The following is a 20,897-nucleotide window of genomic DNA, read 5'->3' on the forward strand; positions in this document are numbered from 1 at the left end:
TACACAGATTTCCACCAGCGCTTCGTCCTTGATGTATTCATAGCAGTCTAATGTGAAGAGGCGAAACCTGGCGATGAACTTTCCTATTTCTTCTCCTAGACGCTGGTTACACTTGCTCAAGTCTATAGTCGTCACTTTTCTTTTTGCTGAATGAAACATTCGAAGGAAAAAGGTGGACATAGCCGACCACGAGCTAATGCTTCCTGGTTTTAGGTTGTCACACCAAGTAAATGTTGTATCAGTTAGTGACTTTGGGAACTCCCTCAGGCACAACTTCCCATTAGTCGCATGGTCATTCAGAGTGGACAGGAATCGGCTAAGGTGTTCCCGCGCATTCCCTTGCCCGTTGTATACCTTGAATTCTGGTGAAGTATAATCCTCTGGGTATTGGTAATCTGTGATTTCGGAGGAGTATGGGCTATCCATGAAATCGTAATTATATTGTTTACTACTTTATAGTTCGTTTCTAGGTACTTGGACATTGCCTCCTGCGTCATAGCTATAGGTTCCTCTTCCTTTTCTTCCGCGTTCTCAGTTGCTCTTCTGGTGTTCTGTTCAGCGATGGCTGATTTCAGCAGTTTCCTCAGCTCTTATTTTCTACGGATGTTGTCCTCTAGCTCTTTCTGCATTTCCTTTAAAGACATCTGCGAGGACGATGTGTTCTCGACTTCCTGCTATTTGTTCTTCTCCAGCGGGCGTTTGGTTTTCTCACATGTGTGACCGGGTCCGACACTATCCCTACTCTCTCGCCCTTTGGGTTGAGAAGTGGTTTATTTGACTGATTCTCTACCGCGGCGAACTAACGCCTCCTAGGTGTGTCATGGTGAGCTAGGAACGAGCCTCTGGGTGTGGTCGCCAAATGTTGAGGAGTGATTTTAGTTTTGGATTTACCCGTCCTAGTCACACCAAATGACCTCAGTTTACTAGGAATGGTAAGAGAGAGAGTTTCCTTTCCATTGTACCATGTCGTCCCTTATATAGACTTTCGAAAAGTCCCTCCTTTTATGACATCATGACACATGTCCTAAACCTCCTTAATTACTTCTAATGTCATTCCTTAATATAACCTCCTCCTTAGTTATTAATTCCTTCTTTGTCCTTCTTATCTCATGGGTATTCTTTTGTTGGACTTGGGCTTAGTCCCCATATCTCATACTAGGATTACCTCCCCTTTTAGGGGCACTCCAAACCCGTTAAGGGGTATTAATTTTCATGTATCAACAACCTTGATTTATCATTAGATGGAACAAAATTTCATAGGTATTTATGTGGGAGATAATTTATTTATTAACATAGACTTATCTGTGGAAGACAAATTTGTTTATAAGTCTTCGACTTTGGGTCGTAACAACTCTTAGTTGTGGGTGAGATCAGCTAAGGGAATCAAGTGCGCAGAAACCGGCGTGGTTCTAGAAGCGTAAGGAACGCTACTGTACCTTAATCGGTGTGAGACTTGGTTAGGGCTCAACTACATCGGTCCGAAGTTAACTTGTAGTAGGCTAGTGTCTGTAGCGACATAATACAGTGTAGTATTCAAATCTGGACTAGGCCATGGGGTTTTTATGCATTTGCGGTTTCCTCGTTAACAAAATTTCTGGTGTCTTTGTTATTTCTTTTCCGCATTATATTTGTTTATATAATTGAAATATCACAGGTTGTGTGTAGTTCAATCAATTGGTAAATCCGACCTTTGTTTGTTGGATATAAATTGATTGACACTTGGGCATTGGTCTTTGGTACCGTCCAAGTATTTCTCACATCAATCAGACTCATAGATTTCTATATGTTTGATTTGCTGATTGATTTGAGAAGATATAACTCTTTGATATCTTTCTTGGTTGAGCTCGCTTATAAGCTGGTGCTCTCGGAATAATATTGGAGTTAGTCCATACAGATTCCTGAATGAATTATTGGGTGTGGTTGTTGTACCCCCTCTTTTTCAGGATGATTAAAGTTGAATGACAAATCGATTCACTATGGTTATGTTATTTAGTTTGCTGTTTATTTTGTGTTATTATGCTTATCTAAACCAAACATGTGGAAGTCTTCGGATTTGCACCATCAATATCATAACTAATTTAAATTTTTCTTGGACTAAACATTGCACCATCAATATCATAAATAAAAACATACTGCATTGGATTAAACAACCACATCATACATGAGAATAAAGGAAATACATTAGATTAAAACAACTACTACATAGCATCAATTCTCGTCGGGTGGTGGAATTCTTAGGGCGATGTAGGGATTGTATCTGTTGGGCATCCTAAGAATGTTGAAACAAGCTTGGAAGTCGAAAGGACGTCCGCCATGAGGTACTGCCCACATCGCTAGTGTTCTGGGTTCCACTTCATGTACAGCTTCACCGTTGGCTTTATTTTTGTGATTCTCCACTAGTACAACGACGAATTCCGAAACATGACGACTAATTAAACTAAAACGATGTGATAATACGTGAGAATCACACCCATTAATGTTCCCCGTTTCAGCGGCGTACATTATATAAACTTTCTCCAAGAAACACAACGTCGATTCGACTACATTCCTATCGACGACATCTTGTGTGTGAAAAATAAAGGCTCTACAAATAGCTAAATCCTCTTGTTAAGTGAATCTAATACCACGAACTCTAGGAGGCATTTTTGTAGATGATTTGAGAGTGAAGAATGTGTAAAATGTGCGAATTTGGAGTTGAAATGAGGAGTATTTATAGAACTCAAAATTATAACCGTTGGATCACAAAAGTTTTCATCCGTCCAGATTTAGCCGTTTACGGTTTTGGGAAAAACGCGAGAGGGTTCACCAGAGACATTGGCGTGTGATGGACAAACTGGCGACTTTGAGATACACACTAGCATCTCTGGCAAAACCGCCAGCGAGTGCCTCAACCGCCCGACGTTCCATCAAGCCCGTGCCTGTTTTTCCATTTCACACGACATACCAACAAATTTATTGGTTTGTCCATCAGTTTTTCATGTTTGTTGAGTCCATAGTGGGATTAAAATTTGATTTATTCATTCCATAAGAACTGCTCTTAGATACCAAACACGCCAAAAATTTACATGATTCTCCATATTCATAATCTCATGGAATTATATATTCCTTGAAATGTGATTTCTCTAACCAAACACACAATAAAAGAAAAGACGATTCATGCTTTTAAAAAAAAGACATGCATAGGAAACCGTGCCTCCAGTTCAAAAACTCAAATCTTTTATACATTAAATAACAACGGCTCTTAAAAGACATCTGCCCCACCCATTTCAACGTTCAAAAATCACAAAATTGAAAAACCCTTGTCCTCTTCATCTTCACCTTCTTCATTCTTCTTGTCAGACCTAACAATCCAACTAAAAATCTCCGATCCCTCTCTGATTTACCGAATTTCATTTCTGTATGGCTACTACTCTAACAGATAAACAACCAGGAGTCAGAGTGATTGTTAGGGAACGTCCTTTTCTCGATTCAGAAAAGGATTCAAACTCAAACCCTAGATCCTGCGTTTCCTCAGAATATCTATCCACTAACGAAGTTTCAGTACTACTCAAAGATCTACAAACCAGGTTAGTAAACTTTTCATTTTCCCCCTTTTTAACTTTTCAAATTGTTCGGAATTTTTTAGGGTTTTGATCGAGACATCTGATAGTTGATAAATATGTTTTCCCCTAATTTCAGTCGAAAAGAGTGTTACAAGGTAGATTCCTTCTACGGGCAGCAAGATGAAAATGTTTCTCAGATTTTCAGCGAAGAAATTAGTCCTTTGCTTCAATCGATCTTTCTAGGCTCTAATGGTACGGTTTTCGCTTATGGTGCAACGGGTAGTGGAAAAACCTTCACTATGCAGGTATTTTTTTCTCTCTAGCTCTTTCTCTTTCTGAGTCTCTTATTGTGGTTTGTCTGAAATTAGGGTTTATGAAATTGTAGGGAACTGATGAACTGCCAGGTCTGATGACACTATCAATGTCGAGTGTTTTATCCTTGTGTGAGATATCTGGGTGTTCTGCAGAGATTTCATACTATGAAGTTTATATGGATAGATGTTATGATTTGTTAGAACCAAAGACCAATGAAATTTCGGTGTTGGATGATAAAGATGGGAAAGTTCAACTTAGGGGACTTTCTACTGTTCCTATAAGGTCAATGGTTGAGTTCCATGAGGTTCTTTCATCTGGGATTCAGAGGAGGAAAGTTGCTCATACAGGACTTAATGATGTTTCGAGTAGAAGTCATGGTGTTCTTGTTATTGTAATTACTAAAACATGTACAAATGGGGATGATTCTACTTCTGTCACTACCGGAAAGCTGAATCTTGTAGACTTGGCAGGTTCGTTGAAACATATTCATCATAGACTCATTTGTTTTTAGAATCATTGAAACATATTCATCATATTCTATACGAATGTGTTTTGTAATTGATATCAGGAAATGAAGATAATAGAAGGAGTTGCAATGACGGGATTCGTATTCAAGAAAGTGCAAAAATCAGTCAATCCCTGTTTGCATTGTCGAATGTGATTTATGCTCTCAATAATAACAAACCTCGAGTGCCTTATCGAGAAAGCAAATTGACTCGGATATTGCAGGATTCTCTTGGAGGAACAAGTCGGTCTTTAATGGTTGCTTGTGTGGTGAGGAATTGAGATATTTTCTTCCTTCTTTACTGTTTTTTTACTGGTTATACAATCTTATAATTGCCTTGCATTACCATGCTGTTCTTATATTTCTCCACAGAATCCAGGAGAGTACCAAGAATCTGTTTACACTGTCAGCTTGGCTGCTCGTTCCCGCCAGTTTTGTAACTATGCTTCTGCAGTACAAAACCCAGAGACTCCGAAGGTGAAGGTTGACATGGAAGAAAAGCTTCGTGCTTGGCTTGACTCTAAAGGGAAGACAAAGAGTACAAAGAGAATTGGAGGTCTTGCTTCTCCATGTGCGAGCAAAACTCCCATTCCCATGAGCTCTGTGAAGAAACGAAACTTATTTCAAAATTCTGGGAAAGCAGCTTGTGCTACTTATGGTAGAAGTATATCAAAGTCTAAAGAGAGGTAAAGACTTTAATAACTTGAAACGTGTTTCTAGAATCATCTAGCTAGCATTTTACGTTCCATCACTAAATTTCTTGTGAAATGCCTGTGCTTGTAGACGGATGCTCAATTTTGAAGCTACGACTGTCTCTTCGGGGAATGTAAGTATTATAAGTGAGAGAAGCATCTCATGGATCATTTTTAAGTATTATAAACAATTTGCATTCTTGTCCTTCAATTTGTTGGTATATGGATTACTAAAAAGGCTGTTTTGATTTTTGTGTAGGCTGATGGATTAAAAATTTCTGGAAGTGAGAGCCAGATGGACCTTGTAGTTGATCGAAACTATGTGGATTACCACTTGAAATCAATTGATGTAAGTCATTTTCCATACATCTCTTTGAAAATATGATGATACACAATGTTTTATTACTCTTAAATGAAATCTTTGCTGCAGAAAACTACTAATGAGTTGGGGGAAGATGATAAGAAAATCGATATCTGTAATGGGTGTACAGATGTGTTAGAATCCCAAGCCTGTATAACTGGTACATACACTATTAGTTGGATTCCAGTTAACCAAAGAAGTAGTTTTCTTAAGAATTTGAGAGAGAATCTAATGTGTTCTATGTTTTGTGCAGATAAATTCTTGGAGGACAGTGTTAAAGCGCTGGAGGATCCAAATGAGAATGTTATGGTTGTCTCATTGGCGAACGTAAGTATTAGAAGTGAGAAATACCTTTCATGGGCCATTTCAGTTCTTTAGTTTGTTACCATATAACTTACTACAAAGGTTGTATTTGTGCAGGGTAATGGCTCAAAAATTGCCGAGAGAGGAAGCCACAAGGACCTTGGAGAGAGTCTAAATAGTGTCGAGGATCACTTGGAATCATTCAATGTAAGCCATTTTCTTACATCTGTCCGAACAGATGATGAACAGACGTTGATACAGTATTTTTATTTCTTCTGAATGAACTTTTTACTGCAGAAAACTGGCACTAATGTGTGGGAGGAAGATGGCAAAGAAACTGATACCCATAATGGGTGTACAAATGTGTTGGAACCCCAAGCCTGTATAATTGGTACTTTATAATCGACTAGATTTGAGTTAATCAAAGAAGTTTGCCTAAGAATTTGCGAGCTTAAAATTGTGGATTCTGTGTGTGCAGGTAAATCCTTGGAGGAGAAAATGAGAAGGATTTCAGTCAATACATCTGAAACCCCGCTAAATAGTGAAAGGGTCCGAACAGTGACAGGTTCAGTGAGAAAAGCTCTTTCTCCTATCAATTCCAACGTACACATGAAACACTTGGAAGATCTCCCACCAGAAGTCCCAAGCTGTTTGTTCGTGGTTGAGCCAAGTACTCCCAGGGCACCTTCTGTTTTGAGCCACCATATTGATGAAACTACGGAGTCATGCACTCCACTTGATAGATTTTGTGCTCGTAGTTCGAATTTGAAGGTGTATTTAATTACTTAGAACCTACCGAAGTTTCCTTTAGTCTCTCCCTTTTTTGTTGTACTGACAATTTATGAACTCTATATGCTGTACTGATACACAGACAACTCTTGTGGAGGAGTATATTTCTTTCTTGAATGCTGCTAGCAAGTAAGCTTCTTTTGTATGATTCAGATTTTGTTTCTGTCTCTATCACGAGCTTAATATTCATTAGTTTGCTGACTCAAGTTTCCTTTTTTTATTTTTCTTCTTTCATTGCAGAGAGCAGCTATTGGGACTTAAGGTACTTCTAGGGACCCAAATCTGCAGAAGTTGAATATTAATATGTTAATTTGTGTTTCTCTAACACTTAGTTAGCTTCTAATCTTTTTTATATTTCAGGGAATTGGTCTGAAAAGAGCTGAGTACATCATTGAGCTCAGAGAAGCAAGTCCAATTAAATCGGTTAGAAATACATTGAATTAGCATCAGCAATGACATCTTGATTTTGGTTTTCTGTTTTTTTGCGAAACTGAAGTGAATCTACTTGGGTTTTCTTATGCAGCTGTCTGATTTGGAGAATATAGGGCTTTCTTCTAAGCAGGTATAGTCCACTAAAGCTCCTTTATAGGTCTATCTTTTTATTAAGGTCTAGAGTTGAAACAAGAAAAACAGTGACGAATTGAAAATATTTATGTGCAGGTAAATGACATTTTTAGAAGAACTGCTAGAGGTATATTTGACTAAACCGAGCAGCAGATAGGATGATTTGGAAGATTCCCAACCTTGGTTAATGCTTGTGAAGTTTATCACCTTCCTCGGTGAATCCTCATTTTTATTGTCGGGTCTGTTCAAATTCAAACATTGGTTGTATCTGAATTTAATGGTGTGGGAGGCGAGAGTTGTTACTGCTTCTAGTACATGTTCAAATATTCTACATTTAACTGCTTGTTACTCGGATTTTCTGACACAATGTTGGTGTGGGAGGCGAGAGTTGATTTTCTGTAAATCTGCTACAAAGCCTAGGCTGTTTCTCGAATTTGCTGTAAAAGCTAAGTTGTTATCAATTACTGAAAGCTGTTGTGTTAAGCAGGGAATGAAAAGATTGATAAAAATTCAAATCGTCCAAAGAAAAAAGGAGACAGTAATAATATTATTATGAAATCCGCAGGAGTGAAACATCTCCCATTAGCCATTACCACTTTTACACAACACAACACAACAAAACAATTTCTTTTTCCTGTTTTGCACATACAAACACTGTGTAGCTAGGAATATATAAACAACACTTAAGCTCAAGTATTGCTAACGATAGCTACTTTATTTAACACCAAAGAAACATACAAACCAACCATACCATAATAAAATGATGTCAGGGATCTTCATCATTTTCTTCATTAACACTTGCAGTCGGTACATGAGCAGCTGTCTCCGCACTTGCATCCTCCCTCGAGGTTTCTGCAAGAAGAATTATCATGTTAATTGACTTCTAGTGGAAATAGATAAAAGCACAGTTTATCAAAATCAAATTAGTTATAGAAGAAACTTTGGTTTGAGATCATACTCCTTAGCAGCGGACTTGCATCTGCAAGAAAAAAGGAAAAGGGAAAAACCATATAAACATCAATCAGAATCATCAATATATGCTGCGACCATGTCTATCACAAGCTAACAAGACTAGTAAAGAAAACAAGATCTTACCCACAGCCGCAGTTAGAGGCACAAGTAGAACCACATCCACAAGCCATTTTGATGAGATAGCTAAAAAGCTTAAGAAATTTGATTCTGGTGAAAGTATTTTGAATTCAGATAATTCTCAGAGTGTTTGTATTTTCAAATGAAACCATGTAATCCTATTTATAGAGCAAATGAAGATGTAGTTCTGACTGTGCACCGTACACGCGCCGAAATCCTCACCATTGAAATATATGTTTCAAGTAATACCTTTTCGATCCAATATACAGTATGTCTCAAGTAATACCTTCTCGATCAGTTTATTAATAGTGCAGCAGTATCTATCAAAGTCATGTATATTAATTAACGCCAATGTGTTATTTTTGCGTGAGAAACTAAGCCATCGAGTAAAGTGCCTTCATTTTTGAATAAAAAAAATAAATTGAAATAGTTTATTTTTTATAATTATTTCAAAATTAGTGTAACAATATTTGTATGTTTATTTTATTCTTTTTGAAAAAATATCTATGTTTATATGTATTCATGAAATATATCTATACGAGTGAGGATTCCTTCACACTCTTATTTTCACACTATCTGACATGCTGGGAGATATTTTTTCGGAAAATGGGTTATTTGTCCAAATATTTTTAAAACATGGTTTTAATGGACGAGTAAAAACTATTACAGATGAAATGGACAAAAAAAAATAGCAAGGATGAAACTGGATTCATCTTGGCTTAAATTTAAAAAATAGCGAGGATGAAACTGGATGCATCCTGATGTAAATTAAAAATAAGAAAAAGTATTTGAAAATGAGTAGGATAAAACTGTTTACATCCTGACTATTTTAACATTTTTGTCCATTTAAACAGTATCAAAACCTAAATGTCTTTTTCACCCAGGAATTGTTGATTTTGGTCTTTTTAACCAAGTTTGTGATATTTTTTTAATTAAAATCAAACTGTAACGTATTTGAAGATAATGTTTTGGGAATATCTTCGTTACAAAGTTCTAAAAAATAAGCTCATTCCGAAATACCAAACTTCACCATCTACGACTTCACCATCTACGAATTTTAATTTTAATGGTTAAAAATTAGTCGACTTTCGGCGGTCAATTTTCAAAGTAATAGATGATGGAGTTATAGGCTTCGGAATGAGCTCATTTTTTGTGGGTATATAAATCTTTGTAATGCGAACATATCCTGAAAATATTAGCTTAAAATACGTTACTGTTTAATTTAATTTTTGTTAGAGGAAGAGCGAAAACGGATTGGAGGAACGCAAAAATCGTAGATGACTCGGTGATTGGAACCTATTCAGTGTAATTCCCAAACTCGGACCTAACTGCCCTTACTAGATAAATCGATTAACCTCACGTAGACAAAACTCATACGACTAGCCAAAATCTCCACCACAATCGCCGCCTACTGCTCCACCGATGGCGACTGAAGAGACAAAAAATTTCCCATCAGCGTTACTTCTTTGAACAGAAAAATGAAATTAAGTACTTGAAAATCACACTCACTGACTATCAAAATCCTAGAATCATTCTGTCAAGAATCCAGATCTTAAAGTTCTCCACCAGTACCGATAAGAACTTTCCAACTTAATTCACAAAAAAAGAAAAGGTATATATGTATTTATCAAAATCCTAAAATCAGTCTTGTATGGTGAACTTAGATCACGAAATGCAATTAATATCACAAAATGCAATTATTTGTTTAAATGATCATGATGAATTACAATGATGTGAAGTTAAAAAATTGTATTCAACTTACGACACATGAATGAAATCCCTATTAAAATTGTCAAAATTATGAGGTTGAAAATTTCAATTTTTAGTCTTAGAAGATTAAGGAGTTGCAGAAGAAATACAATAACATACTTATGTTGGTGATGAAGATATTTTGTTTTGGTGTATCTAGTCCATAAGTGCGGGCAGTGGAATCGATAGCGAGGTTGGCGATGATAATTGATGGGAGTAGGTGTAGTTTTGCTTCGGGAATGGTTAAAAATTTAACATGGCCAGTGGGTTTATTTGGCAGGGCAGATTAGTCTGGATTAGTAGGTAATAAATACCAAGTCGTCTATGCTTTTCGCTCTCTTCGAATCATTTTTTGTCCTTTTTATATCAAAAATCTTTAATTTTGATTAAAAAAGTATCTATAAACGTACGAGATAGTGTGAAAATAACAGTGTGAGAGAATCCTTCCTGTATATATATATTGAATGTTGGTGCTAAATTTCGATTTCGGGCTTGGGCGGATGAATATTGACCTTTTCATTTTTTCATGTTTTTGTTTTTTCTATTTTTCATGACCTTGATGTGAAATTTGTCTCAAGCTATTCCTCCTCCGTGAGTGAGCACTAATGGTCTAGGGCTATTGGACAGATGTGCTGCCGGTCATTTTGATAAATTAGGTTGCTTGCTCATATAGATTGCTTTGTTTTTTTTGTTTTTTTTTTTCTTTAAAAGATTGCTTTGTTTTGAATATATACTGGTTAAAATGACAAATTCAAACACTTCATTGACTACATAGAAGACAGACAAAGAATTACAAACATTTTGTGTTTTCTTGTTCGAGTCATAATCTTCATTTTCATTTTTTTCCTTCTTGCTTTAGGTGAGAAACTCTCGTTTATGCTGATCGTCTTGATCTTCTTCGGGTTGAGATAATACTCTATTATTCAAACTTATCAATAATCACTACGCGTCGGTATCACAATATTTTTTTAATAGTATCACTAGCTAATTTCTAACAATATAGAACTCTGGCTTATTCATATCCATAATCATCAATTACAGTGACTTTATTATTATAACATTCACTAATCGCCTATGTTGACATGTCGTGCAAGGCTCACCTCGAAGTCCTGAACAATAATAATACCTACTTGCGTATTTGGACAACAGAATCAAAAATCAGGAAAAAAACTAACCACTATATTAACTCATTAAAAAAAAAAACATAAAAAAAAAAGCAAAAATATTTTGCTTTATAGAAAGGTGATATTTTTGCTCCCAAAAATCGTTGTGAAGTTTTATACCGAATATAAAAGAAAATACTTCTTTAGTCTACCTAAGTCTGAGGCCGGAGTTAATCGACTGGATAATTTATAGGCTAGATTAAATGGGAAGAATTGAAAGGGATTTTTTTTCCTTTTTCTCGAACTGCTGAATAATGGTATTTTTCAATTTAGATCAACTCTTCCTTTAGTTTTTCTAATGTGTTTTTCTCCTCTTTATCTTTCTTCCGCTCACCATTATTTATCCATTTTATTGTATTTACCTCTTGTAAGCGTTCTTGCATGAATAGAATGCTATTTTAATCGAAAAAAGAAGAAGAGAATACTAGTTCACTAGTGAACTATTTTTTCTCTTTTTGTCATTTGTTTCATTTTTCTCTCAGAGTTTCATAATATAATTTTATTTTTATATATAATATCATCTTAAGTTTATCTAGCTTAAATAACTTTGAATACAGTATTAAGTGAAAATACGGGGTACCAAGATACACCACCAACTTTCTCTCACAATCAATATGTATTCAGACACAAGTCCGTGAACTTGATTATACCGTGAGAGTTCTTGGACGATTCCAAAGATCAATATCCAAAATCAATCAAGTCGTATCCAACAATTACGATGGACATATCTACTTTGATTGATTTATGTACAACCTATGATATTTCAATTCTAAAGATAAACAATATAATGTGGAAAAATAAATAACACAAACACCATAAATTCTGTTAACGAGGAAACCGCAAATGCAGAAAGACCCCGGACCTTGTCCAGATTTGAACACCAAACTGTATTAAGCCGATACAGACTCTAGCATACTATCAAAACTTCATACTGGAATGTAGTTGAAACCGAATATACCGTCACATCGATTCAGTTATAGTCGCGCTCCCAACGCCTCTTGAATCCCGCAAGACTCTGCGATGACGTCCTTTACATCCTAAGAGTTACTTCAACTCAATTGAAGACTTTAAACCAATCTTCCTCCCACAGATAAGCTTATATGTGATTTTCTTTTTGATTAAAGATCAAGGTGAGATAGAAAATTGATTGCAACAGACAACGTCTAGCAAACATGAAAATATGGTACTTACGACTCCTTAAGAGAAGCCTAGATTATTATTCACCTCAAAAATAATTCCTGCTCTGATTTAAACAAATAATTGTTATCGAGGAATATACATGTGGAATCACAAAGTCCGAGATGAAGAACTTTCCCGTTGGAGTTAAAGTCTCAACAATCAGTAGCAAGATCAGGATACACGAACTAGCAAGATAAAGATAGTTGGATATGGATTCACGAATCCCTAAGTGAAGTCTTTTTAGTCTCTAAACCTAAAAAGGTTTCAAACAGAGGGCTCTAGTTTACAACAGACACACAATACAGTGTCAGGGATTCAAAGATCCAAGTTGCTTGAGGTTTTCCTTATATATACTTTCAAGATTAAGGTTGCTTTAGATTTAAGCTAAGGTATCCTTGGAATCAAGCAATCAATAATCATCGTTAGATAAAAACTTGACTTGAGGTAATATAATAGAATTTACACTATGGTTAGGATGAACCATAACCGAACCATGTGTAATATGGTAAAAATTGATTCTAGATAAGAGAGTAAAAGTGAGTAGGTTGATGAGAAGCGTTTCTAAACCCTAAACAAATGTACTGCACATGAGTACTTTAGATTCGAGAGATCAATCTGTACAATTCTGGCCTAAACTAAGAAATGGTCGTTCCAGTCTTGCTTCAGTCAAAAAATGAAGAAGAAGGGTTGATCCTAGGAAGGGAAGCAGAAAAGGTGTTGAGATCAGAGATAGACTATGTAATGTGTGGTTGTTGATGACTTATCTCAGAAAAATGGAACTTGTTACAAAAGATGATAAGCTGTAATTTCTTTGTGTTCTCTGGATATTTGTGTTGATTGCCTCTTCAATAGATTGAAAATCTATTTTATAATAAGTCATAGTGAACACCCTGATCTCGTAGGAATGGAGGTTGTGGAGTAGTAAAAAAAAAGTGGAGGTCGTGTGAAAGTTACAAAACCGTTTCCCTATTGTGAAGGCAAGACTGGACAATTGTCCTTCACTCGTTAACTGTCCCATCTTCCTGTCACTTTCTCATAATGGGTGTGTTGCACAGCGCATACCGTAGGCCGCCAGACCAATACCCTGATGAACATCCCCCATTTATGACATTGTTGATATCTCGAGTAAAATATAAAAGAAATCATCTTACATGACTAGCTTGTCTTACACGACTAGGATGACCTATATGACTAGGCCGACAAGCTGTGTTGTGTGAAACGTGATTACTCTAACGCCTCTCCTTGACTGAAAAGTGGTTATGAGAGGTGGATAAGAATACATGATTGTTTAATCACTAAATATGTGGTGTTGAACGTACATGTAGAACATGCGAGTTTCCACCAATCACATGTAAGTTACGTTACATGTAGATAGTGGCAATACGAGTCTCCCATAGCTTGCTAGGATAAGCACCTAGAGTGGGGCTCTTCGACTGGTTGTTATTAGGATTTTGAACAAAACTGATACATGTAATGTGTAAGTTTTATTCAAAACCGATACATGTAATGGTTCGTTAATAATAAAGAAATTTGAATCTGCCGCAAAACCCTTAAAGCTAATGTCTAAAAGATTTAACACGTGCGACTTACACGGTCAGTCTTAAATAATTTTAAGAAGCATGACAGACCCTCATTGATAGAACATTTTTGGTTTCGCATGTGAGTTATGGAAAATGTGATAGGTACATTGGGAAGAAGGCGGACTGGTGGCAGTCATGGCACCTCATTAGTCGACCAAAATTAAATCTACATCGATCAAATTAGCCAGTGAAGTCCAATGGTCGAGATGAATCTACGACCATCACGGACGGCTTTTGACCTAATTAGGGTTTTTGAAGCAACTCGACTAGCCTACTTTGGCTAGCTATTGAAAGCGGAGCATGTAGACTACTAGCGATCTGGCCAGAATAACAAAAGAGCGACAGGTGGTCATTATGGCTCCTGATTGGCCGAGTGTAGGAGAAGCTAGGCTTGCCAATTTGACCGGCCAAGTTGAGTGGTCGTGATCGTTTTGCGATTACCTTGGATGGCCAAGATTCAATTTTAATTAAAACTAAGAAGCTCGACTAGCCCACTTTGGTCGGCTATTGGGAGCGAAGCATGTAGGCTACGAGCGATATGATTGGTTTGTTTAAAAGAGTGACATGAGGGCATGCCCGTCTGATAATGGGAGGTGCAGGACATTTAAATTTGGTCGGCCAAGTGGCGTGGCTGAGTCTCCTCCGTGATTGACATGGTCAGCCACGATTTTCATTTTTTTTAAAAAGTTAGGGTTTTACACCTACCGTCCTTATGATACTTAGATTATTAGTTTGTCTAGGCTTGGTCTCGACCAATAGGAATCAGGATATCATGCATGCTCCAGTTTTAGGGCAAAAAAAATCAAATTTTGTGATTTGACACAAAATGAGGTCAAATAATGGAATTTTGTGTGTTGACACAAAATTGAATATATTAACTAAATTTCGTGCACTAACACAAAATTATTAAGATTGCTACTCTTGCAAGTAGCATGGTGGATATGTGATCTTGCTGGCGCAGCTAGCTGCACTTTTGATTACGTACTTTTATGTATATCTTAGTTCAGACATTTCAGGAAATTCATGCTACTCAGCTGAGAATGAACATGAATGTCATGTCAGTATTAAGAATTCAGATGAGAACATAAAATTAAATAAATAATCATCAGGCTATATACTAGTGAGCAATTCATCTAGGAGCTTGCGTTTTCATGATAAATATTAGAACACCTTGGATTATTGCAACATGCACCAATACTGTTCTAATAATTTTATATATGTATACTACTGAATTACTCAGTGGACACAGTGAACACTGTTATACACATATATGCGCATGTATATTGAGTTCATCCAGGTGAAGCTTTCAAATACAACCTCATATATATATATATATAAAGTGAGGCATAAGCACTCCCAAGGTTTCCAGTATGTCTCCTAAATTACTTACGAAATGCACATACATCAAAGCATAATATTTTGAATATTGGAGCAGTAATATCGATTTTACGGTTTTCGCCCTAAGCTAAAAACTACCATCAACACCATGTACAATGAATTGTTCATGAAAGGTTAGCCGAAACTAGCCAGACGAACTATAAGCTTAACCAATTTCATATAACACTTTAAGACTTTAATCTTGAGTCACAACCATGGGTTATAATGTGATCAAATATGTCTCCATCTATCTACCGGGTTTGTATACCCTTAAGACACTAGAGATCACATTCTCTATCTTAATTATTGATATTTTCAATATGAAAGTACTAAGTTGGAACTGCCAAGGTTTCTTAGGAAAAGACACTAGAGATCGCCTTCTCTATCTTAATAATATCCATCATCCTGACATTATCTTCATCTGTGAAACCAAAATTAATGATAACAGAATCATTAGGTTATCTAATTTTCTAGGAATGCCAAATAAGACTTTTGTTCCATCCGTTGGTTTAGTAGGTGGCTTACTTTTGCTTTGGAAAGATGGTCTCTCTACACATAATTCACCAAGATGATAAAATGTTTCATACGCGCATCATTTTTTTTATGACCCTAGTAGAGGGGAATGGTACTTAACTTGCATCTATGGAACACCCTATAACAATGAAAAAGAAGCTCAATGGTCTTTCATTAAGAGTCTTGGAAGGACTATTATAAACCCTGGGTTCTCATTGGTTATTTAAACATCACCTTTTCACCCAATGATAGAAACATCGAGTGCAATAATATCACTTCTAGTGATGTCCTAGATCTCATTAACGACTCAGACCTTACAGATTTAGGATTTTTTAGAAAGCCTTTCACTTGGACTAGTAATAAACACGACACAAGTCGGTTTAAGTCTAGGTTAGATAGAGCTTTAGGAAACAGTGAGTGGTTTTTAGTTTATTCTGAATCTGTTCTCAGGCATCTTCACTATTACGATTCAGATCAAACCCCTATAATGCTAGACATCTCTAACCAAAATAGGGTAACTGGTAGAAATTGGAATTTTTTTGAGCATTGGATCAAACATGAAACCTTTTCTGAAAATATTAAAGCTTCTTGATCTACTAATGTCTCTGGTTCTAATTATTTTGTCCTTACAAACAAGTTATCTAATACAAGACATCTGCTGTCACTATGGAGCAAAAGTACGTTTGGTGATTTCAACAAACGTATCACACAACTTCAGTCAGAACTAAACTCCCTGCAAGATGTTGATGTTAATGGTTCCAACACTGAAGCATTTATTAACCTGGAGAGTAAGATCAGATAACTCAATGAAATCCAAGCAAGTTCCAATCGGCAGAAGTCTTGTGATCACTTTTATAAAGACATGGATATGAACTCAAGGTATTTTCATATTAGAATGAACCGAAGGAAATGTATAAATAGAAGAGATTCTCTTCTGGCCTCTGATGGTACATGGTTCAATGATAGGGATTCACTTTCTCATCTTCTCAAGCAGCATTTTCAAAATATTATGACTACTTCCAATCCTCCATGCAGTCAGAATTTTCTCAGGCATATTCCACAATGTATTTCTAGGGAGGACAATGATGAACTTGAAGCTATCCCTTCAGAAAAAGAAATACATCAAGCTCTCATGACAATGGAGCCATGGACATGTCCTGCACTGGACGGATTCCCCCCCCCCCCCCCCCCCCTCCCCGGTTTTTACCAGACTCAATGGCAAGTGGTGAAGGAAGATGTTTGTAAGATGATTAAATCATTCTTGCACTCGGGTTTCTACTTCAGCAACTAAACAATACTAGGGTTTCACTGATTCCCAAAGTACAAACAACCAACAAACAGGAGGACTTTCGTCCTATAGCTTTTTGCAACACAGTATATAAAATCATCTCGAAGATCATTGCTTTGAGGATGAAGAAGCATATCGCAAAAATCATATCGCCAATGCAGTCGGCCTATGTACCAGGTATATTAATATCAAAAAACATCTGCCTAGTGCAAGAAATTGTGCAAGCTATGAAGAAAAAAGAAGGAATAAGTGGTCATCTTGAACTTAAAATGGAGATGTCCAAGGCGTTTGATAGACTAGAATAGAGCTTCCTTCTAAATATTCTTAAGCAGTTTGGTTTCTCAGATAAATTTCGTGAACTTATTTCCCAGTGCATCTCTACAACCCATATTGAAGTCATGTTGAATGGTTCTCCCACACCAGCATTCAAGCCAACTAGAGGTATTAGACAGCGTGATCCATTATCACCCTATCTTTTCATTCTAGCTATGGAGTCTTTCTCGAGATTTTTAGCATACTGTGAATCTACTGGGAAACTTACATGTAAGAAAATTTCACGATCAGCTCCAAAGATCAATCATCTGCTGTTTGCGGATGATTGTCTCTTATTTTGCAAAGCCAATGAGGTACAAGTTCAAAATTTACTAAACGTGATCCATCAATTATCTATATGCTCAGGGCAGTTGATTAATTTTCATAAATCAACTGTGTATTTCAGTTCTAATCTTTCTCCTGAAGTTTGTCAGTCTATCAGTGGAATGCTGCAAGTTAGATATTTAAATATCTCAGATGAAAAGTATCTTGGCCTCCCCTTTTTTGTTGGCAGGAAAAAAGCGTATTCCATTCTCCATTCACTATGATAAAATGGATAACAGATTTGCAAACTGGAATGGTAGAAACATGTCTGAAGCGGCGAGATCAGTTATGATTATAAATGTCTCTAATGCGATACCAATTCATCATATGACGAATTTCAAGTTATTAGATGTTACCATTGAAAAGATGAGTGCAAAAAAACAACAATTCTGGATAAATAAGAAAACTTGCAAAGGCAGTCATATAATCACATGGAGAAGAACACACAAACCTAAAGAAGAAAGAGGGCTGGGCTTTCGTGATATTCACATCTTTAATAGGATTTACTTGCGAAATCTGATTGGAGACTTTGTTCTGACACATAATCTATGATGGCTAAATCTCTACAGGCTAAATATTTTTCAGATGGAGATCTCTTCAACTTAAAAAAGAAGACCAATACAACTTGGTCTTGGAGAAGTTTGAGTTCTAAGTTAGCGTTTTTGCAAGCCAACAGTTGCTGGCGTTTAGGGAATGGCAAGAAAATTTTAATTTGGAAAAACAGATGGATCCTTGGTCTATCGAATCCTCCAATCCCAAAACTGGGTTGTACGTCTCATCAGAAGTATAAGTTTGTACATGGAATGTTTCATCAGAATAGTGGTTCATGGGATATACATATTCTTCAAGAATTATTTGAGGCTAACAAAGTAAATCTCATCATGGGTTTACATATCCACAACAGATGTGAAGATAGGTTAATCTGGTTGCTAGAAAAAAATGACAGCTTCTCTGTAAAATCAGCTTACAGGAAGATGTATGAAGAACAAGACAACTCAGAATTGGTGGGGCCAAGAATGATCAAGATCTACAAATCATTGTGGAAGATGCCTCTACTACCCAGAATAAGGCAATTCCCATGGAAAGTTGTTTCTTCTCTTCTACCTATAAGAGACATATTAAGTTCTAAAATCCCTGGCATTGCATCAGTCCGTCCCTTCTGTGAACTGGTGCAAGAGACTCCATCTCATGTTTTGATGGAATGTAACTTATGTAGAGCAGTGTGGTTCTCTATCTCTGGTTGGTCTTCAAATGGTTCTACTTCCTTCCCAGACTGGACACGAAGCTGGTTCGATGACCTTCATGCTAAGAGAATTACAACTGATGACATCTGCAGAAGAGCCATCATTGCGTGTTGCTTATGGTATGACCGATGTGACAAAGCTTTTCAGAACACTAACCCTAGAGAGAACCATTTTAAAAGCTCGTAGCTTTATCAGTGAACACTTAACACAAAATAACATGCAGCATGCCACTAATAATAGAGTTTGTTGTAGGAATATATGTTGGTTGCCTCCACCTGTTGATGTTGTTACCATCAACATAGATGGTTCTTATTTGAATTCTAACAACACTGGTGGAATTGGACTAATGGTTCGAAATTTTGCAGGTGAGCAACAAGTAGCAGAGTGCATCTACTTGACGGGGATAAGGAATGCTGAGCAAGCGGAGTGTATGGGTTTGTGGGAAACTGTGAATTTGGCGCAGAGGTTAAAGCTTGAGAATGTACACTTTGAACTTGATGCAAAAACAATGGTGGAAGCAGTCAACAACAAAGCTTCTATCGATTGACAATTATTTAATTTCATAAAAGATATTCAGAGTTTTTTTAATAGATTTCGCTCTTGGAAATGTTCTTACATTCCAAAAGAATGCAATAAAGTTGCAGATATTCTCTCTAAACTAGCTAGAGAAAATGCATTATCAGTAGCTTGGTCTAGTTATTCTCCTATAGAAATTAGATCACAGCTTACTCGGGAAAGGTCTCATGTAATGAACTAATATTTTTTTTAATACATTACTTCTTGTTTCAAAATAAATAAATAAAATAATTCCAATAATTTTATGACCTATATGCCTGAAAAAAATAATCATTCACCTCATAATGAAATTATGGACACTTTCTTTATTAAAAGAAGTTTGTGTGAAGATCAATTAAGTCACTTCAAGGACTAATAGTATAGGCTAGAAGTCGGGTGCGCACCCATTGATCTTTTGCGTCCCACCGTATTTCAACTATAAGTGGAATGGTAGAGATTAATACCATGCAGAAAGATAAGAATTACTAAATATCCTTCACGAGTATAGCAATTCTTGTCTTATTCACAATTTCTTGCAATTGGGAATGTGATATCTAATTCTAGGATCGATAAAGAAAGCCAATTTCAATTGGCTCAAAATGTTTTTTTTAAGAAAAATATAGAAATCATAATCGTTTCCAGATAAAATCCTCTTTGTAGTTGATTAATGGAGAATAATGGCTTTGTATTAGATAAAACCATTTTTAATGGTCAAAGTTTATTGTAAACCTATGATTCTGCCATTCTTTTTGAATCAGCGAAAAAGATCAAACCATATTGGCTCAAAATAATTTAGAATGCCACTTTTTATTTTTATTTTTACATCTCTAGTAAATTTAACGGAGAGAAAGCCAGTATTAATTGGCCTTTAAATAGATCGTATCAAATAAAATTTGCTACACAGTTACAAAGTGAACAAAAAAAAATAGCATCAATGTAACAAGTATGATATAAAAAAAAATACAAAATACTTACCTCAAACCAAGAAGAACTTACCAAAAAATAAATAGTATACGTACAACCAAGATTTATCTACTTCAGAATTTATATTTGATCATAATATCGACCAATCCGTCGATGATTAAAAACAAAAATTGCTTTTCACGAAAAAAAAATGCTGTGTAGGTAATTTTAATCCATTTTATCAATACTACTCAATCAGGTATGATAATCAGTAAATAAATTTATGATCGAAAAGCAAAAATATTTGCATATAGATCATATAATCAATCTATGAAACAAACTAAAGAGTTGGCCCATATAAATTAGATGTAAAAATAAATATAATTAAACCTAATTAAAAAAAAGGATTTTAGTTTCTACAAAAACAAGAACAATAATTGATTATTTTTGAGAAAACTAAAGAAAAAATGAGTCGATCATAAAAACCTACTCAGTGATCAGAACGTGCTGATAACAACTTATAAACTAAAAGGAGACATAGAAAATAGAG

The 20,897-nt window shown here is 36.0% G+C and overlaps 2 protein-coding genes and 1 long non-coding RNA gene across 3 annotated transcripts; 2 read left to right on the plus strand and 1 right to left on the minus strand.

Annotated features, from left to right (window-relative positions):
• Positions 1-3,273: 3,273 nt before the first annotated feature.
• LOC113323009 (kinesin-like protein KIN-10C) lies at positions 3,274-7,748 on the plus strand. Its single transcript, XM_026571237.1, has 17 exons — positions 3,274-3,566; positions 3,679-3,847; positions 3,928-4,327; positions 4,426-4,631; positions 4,735-5,048; positions 5,146-5,188; positions 5,314-5,403; positions 5,485-5,575; positions 5,669-5,742; positions 5,836-5,925; positions 6,016-6,109; positions 6,197-6,489; positions 6,590-6,636; positions 6,748-6,769; positions 6,868-6,930; positions 7,031-7,069; positions 7,168-7,748. Exons 1-17 carry the CDS (start codon positions 3,400-3,402, stop codon positions 7,210-7,212), a joined length of 2,247 nt encoding a protein of 748 aa, XP_026427022.1. The 5' UTR covers positions 3,274-3,399; the 3' UTR covers positions 7,213-7,748.
• LOC113323011 lies at positions 7,590-8,314 on the minus strand. The gene is made up of 3 exons (XR_003347397.1): positions 8,167-8,314; positions 8,030-8,050; positions 7,590-7,923 (listed from the first exon to the last, which is right to left on the minus strand). It is a non-coding gene; the product is annotated as an uncharacterized LOC113323011 (long non-coding RNA).
• Positions 8,315-18,196: 9,882 nt separating this feature from the next.
• On the plus strand, positions 18,197-19,436 carry LOC113324757. Its single transcript, XM_026573046.1, has 2 exons — positions 18,197-18,814; positions 18,918-19,436. Exons 1-2 carry the CDS (start codon positions 18,197-18,199, stop codon positions 19,434-19,436), a joined length of 1,137 nt encoding a protein of 378 aa, XP_026428831.1.
• The last annotated feature ends 1,461 nt before the right edge of the window (positions 19,437-20,897 follow it).

Source organism: Papaver somniferum, chromosome 11 (assembly GCF_003573695.1).
Source record: "Papaver somniferum cultivar HN1 chromosome 11, ASM357369v1, whole genome shotgun sequence".
In the NCBI taxonomy this organism is placed as follows: Eukaryota; Viridiplantae; Streptophyta; class Magnoliopsida; order Ranunculales; family Papaveraceae; genus Papaver; species Papaver somniferum.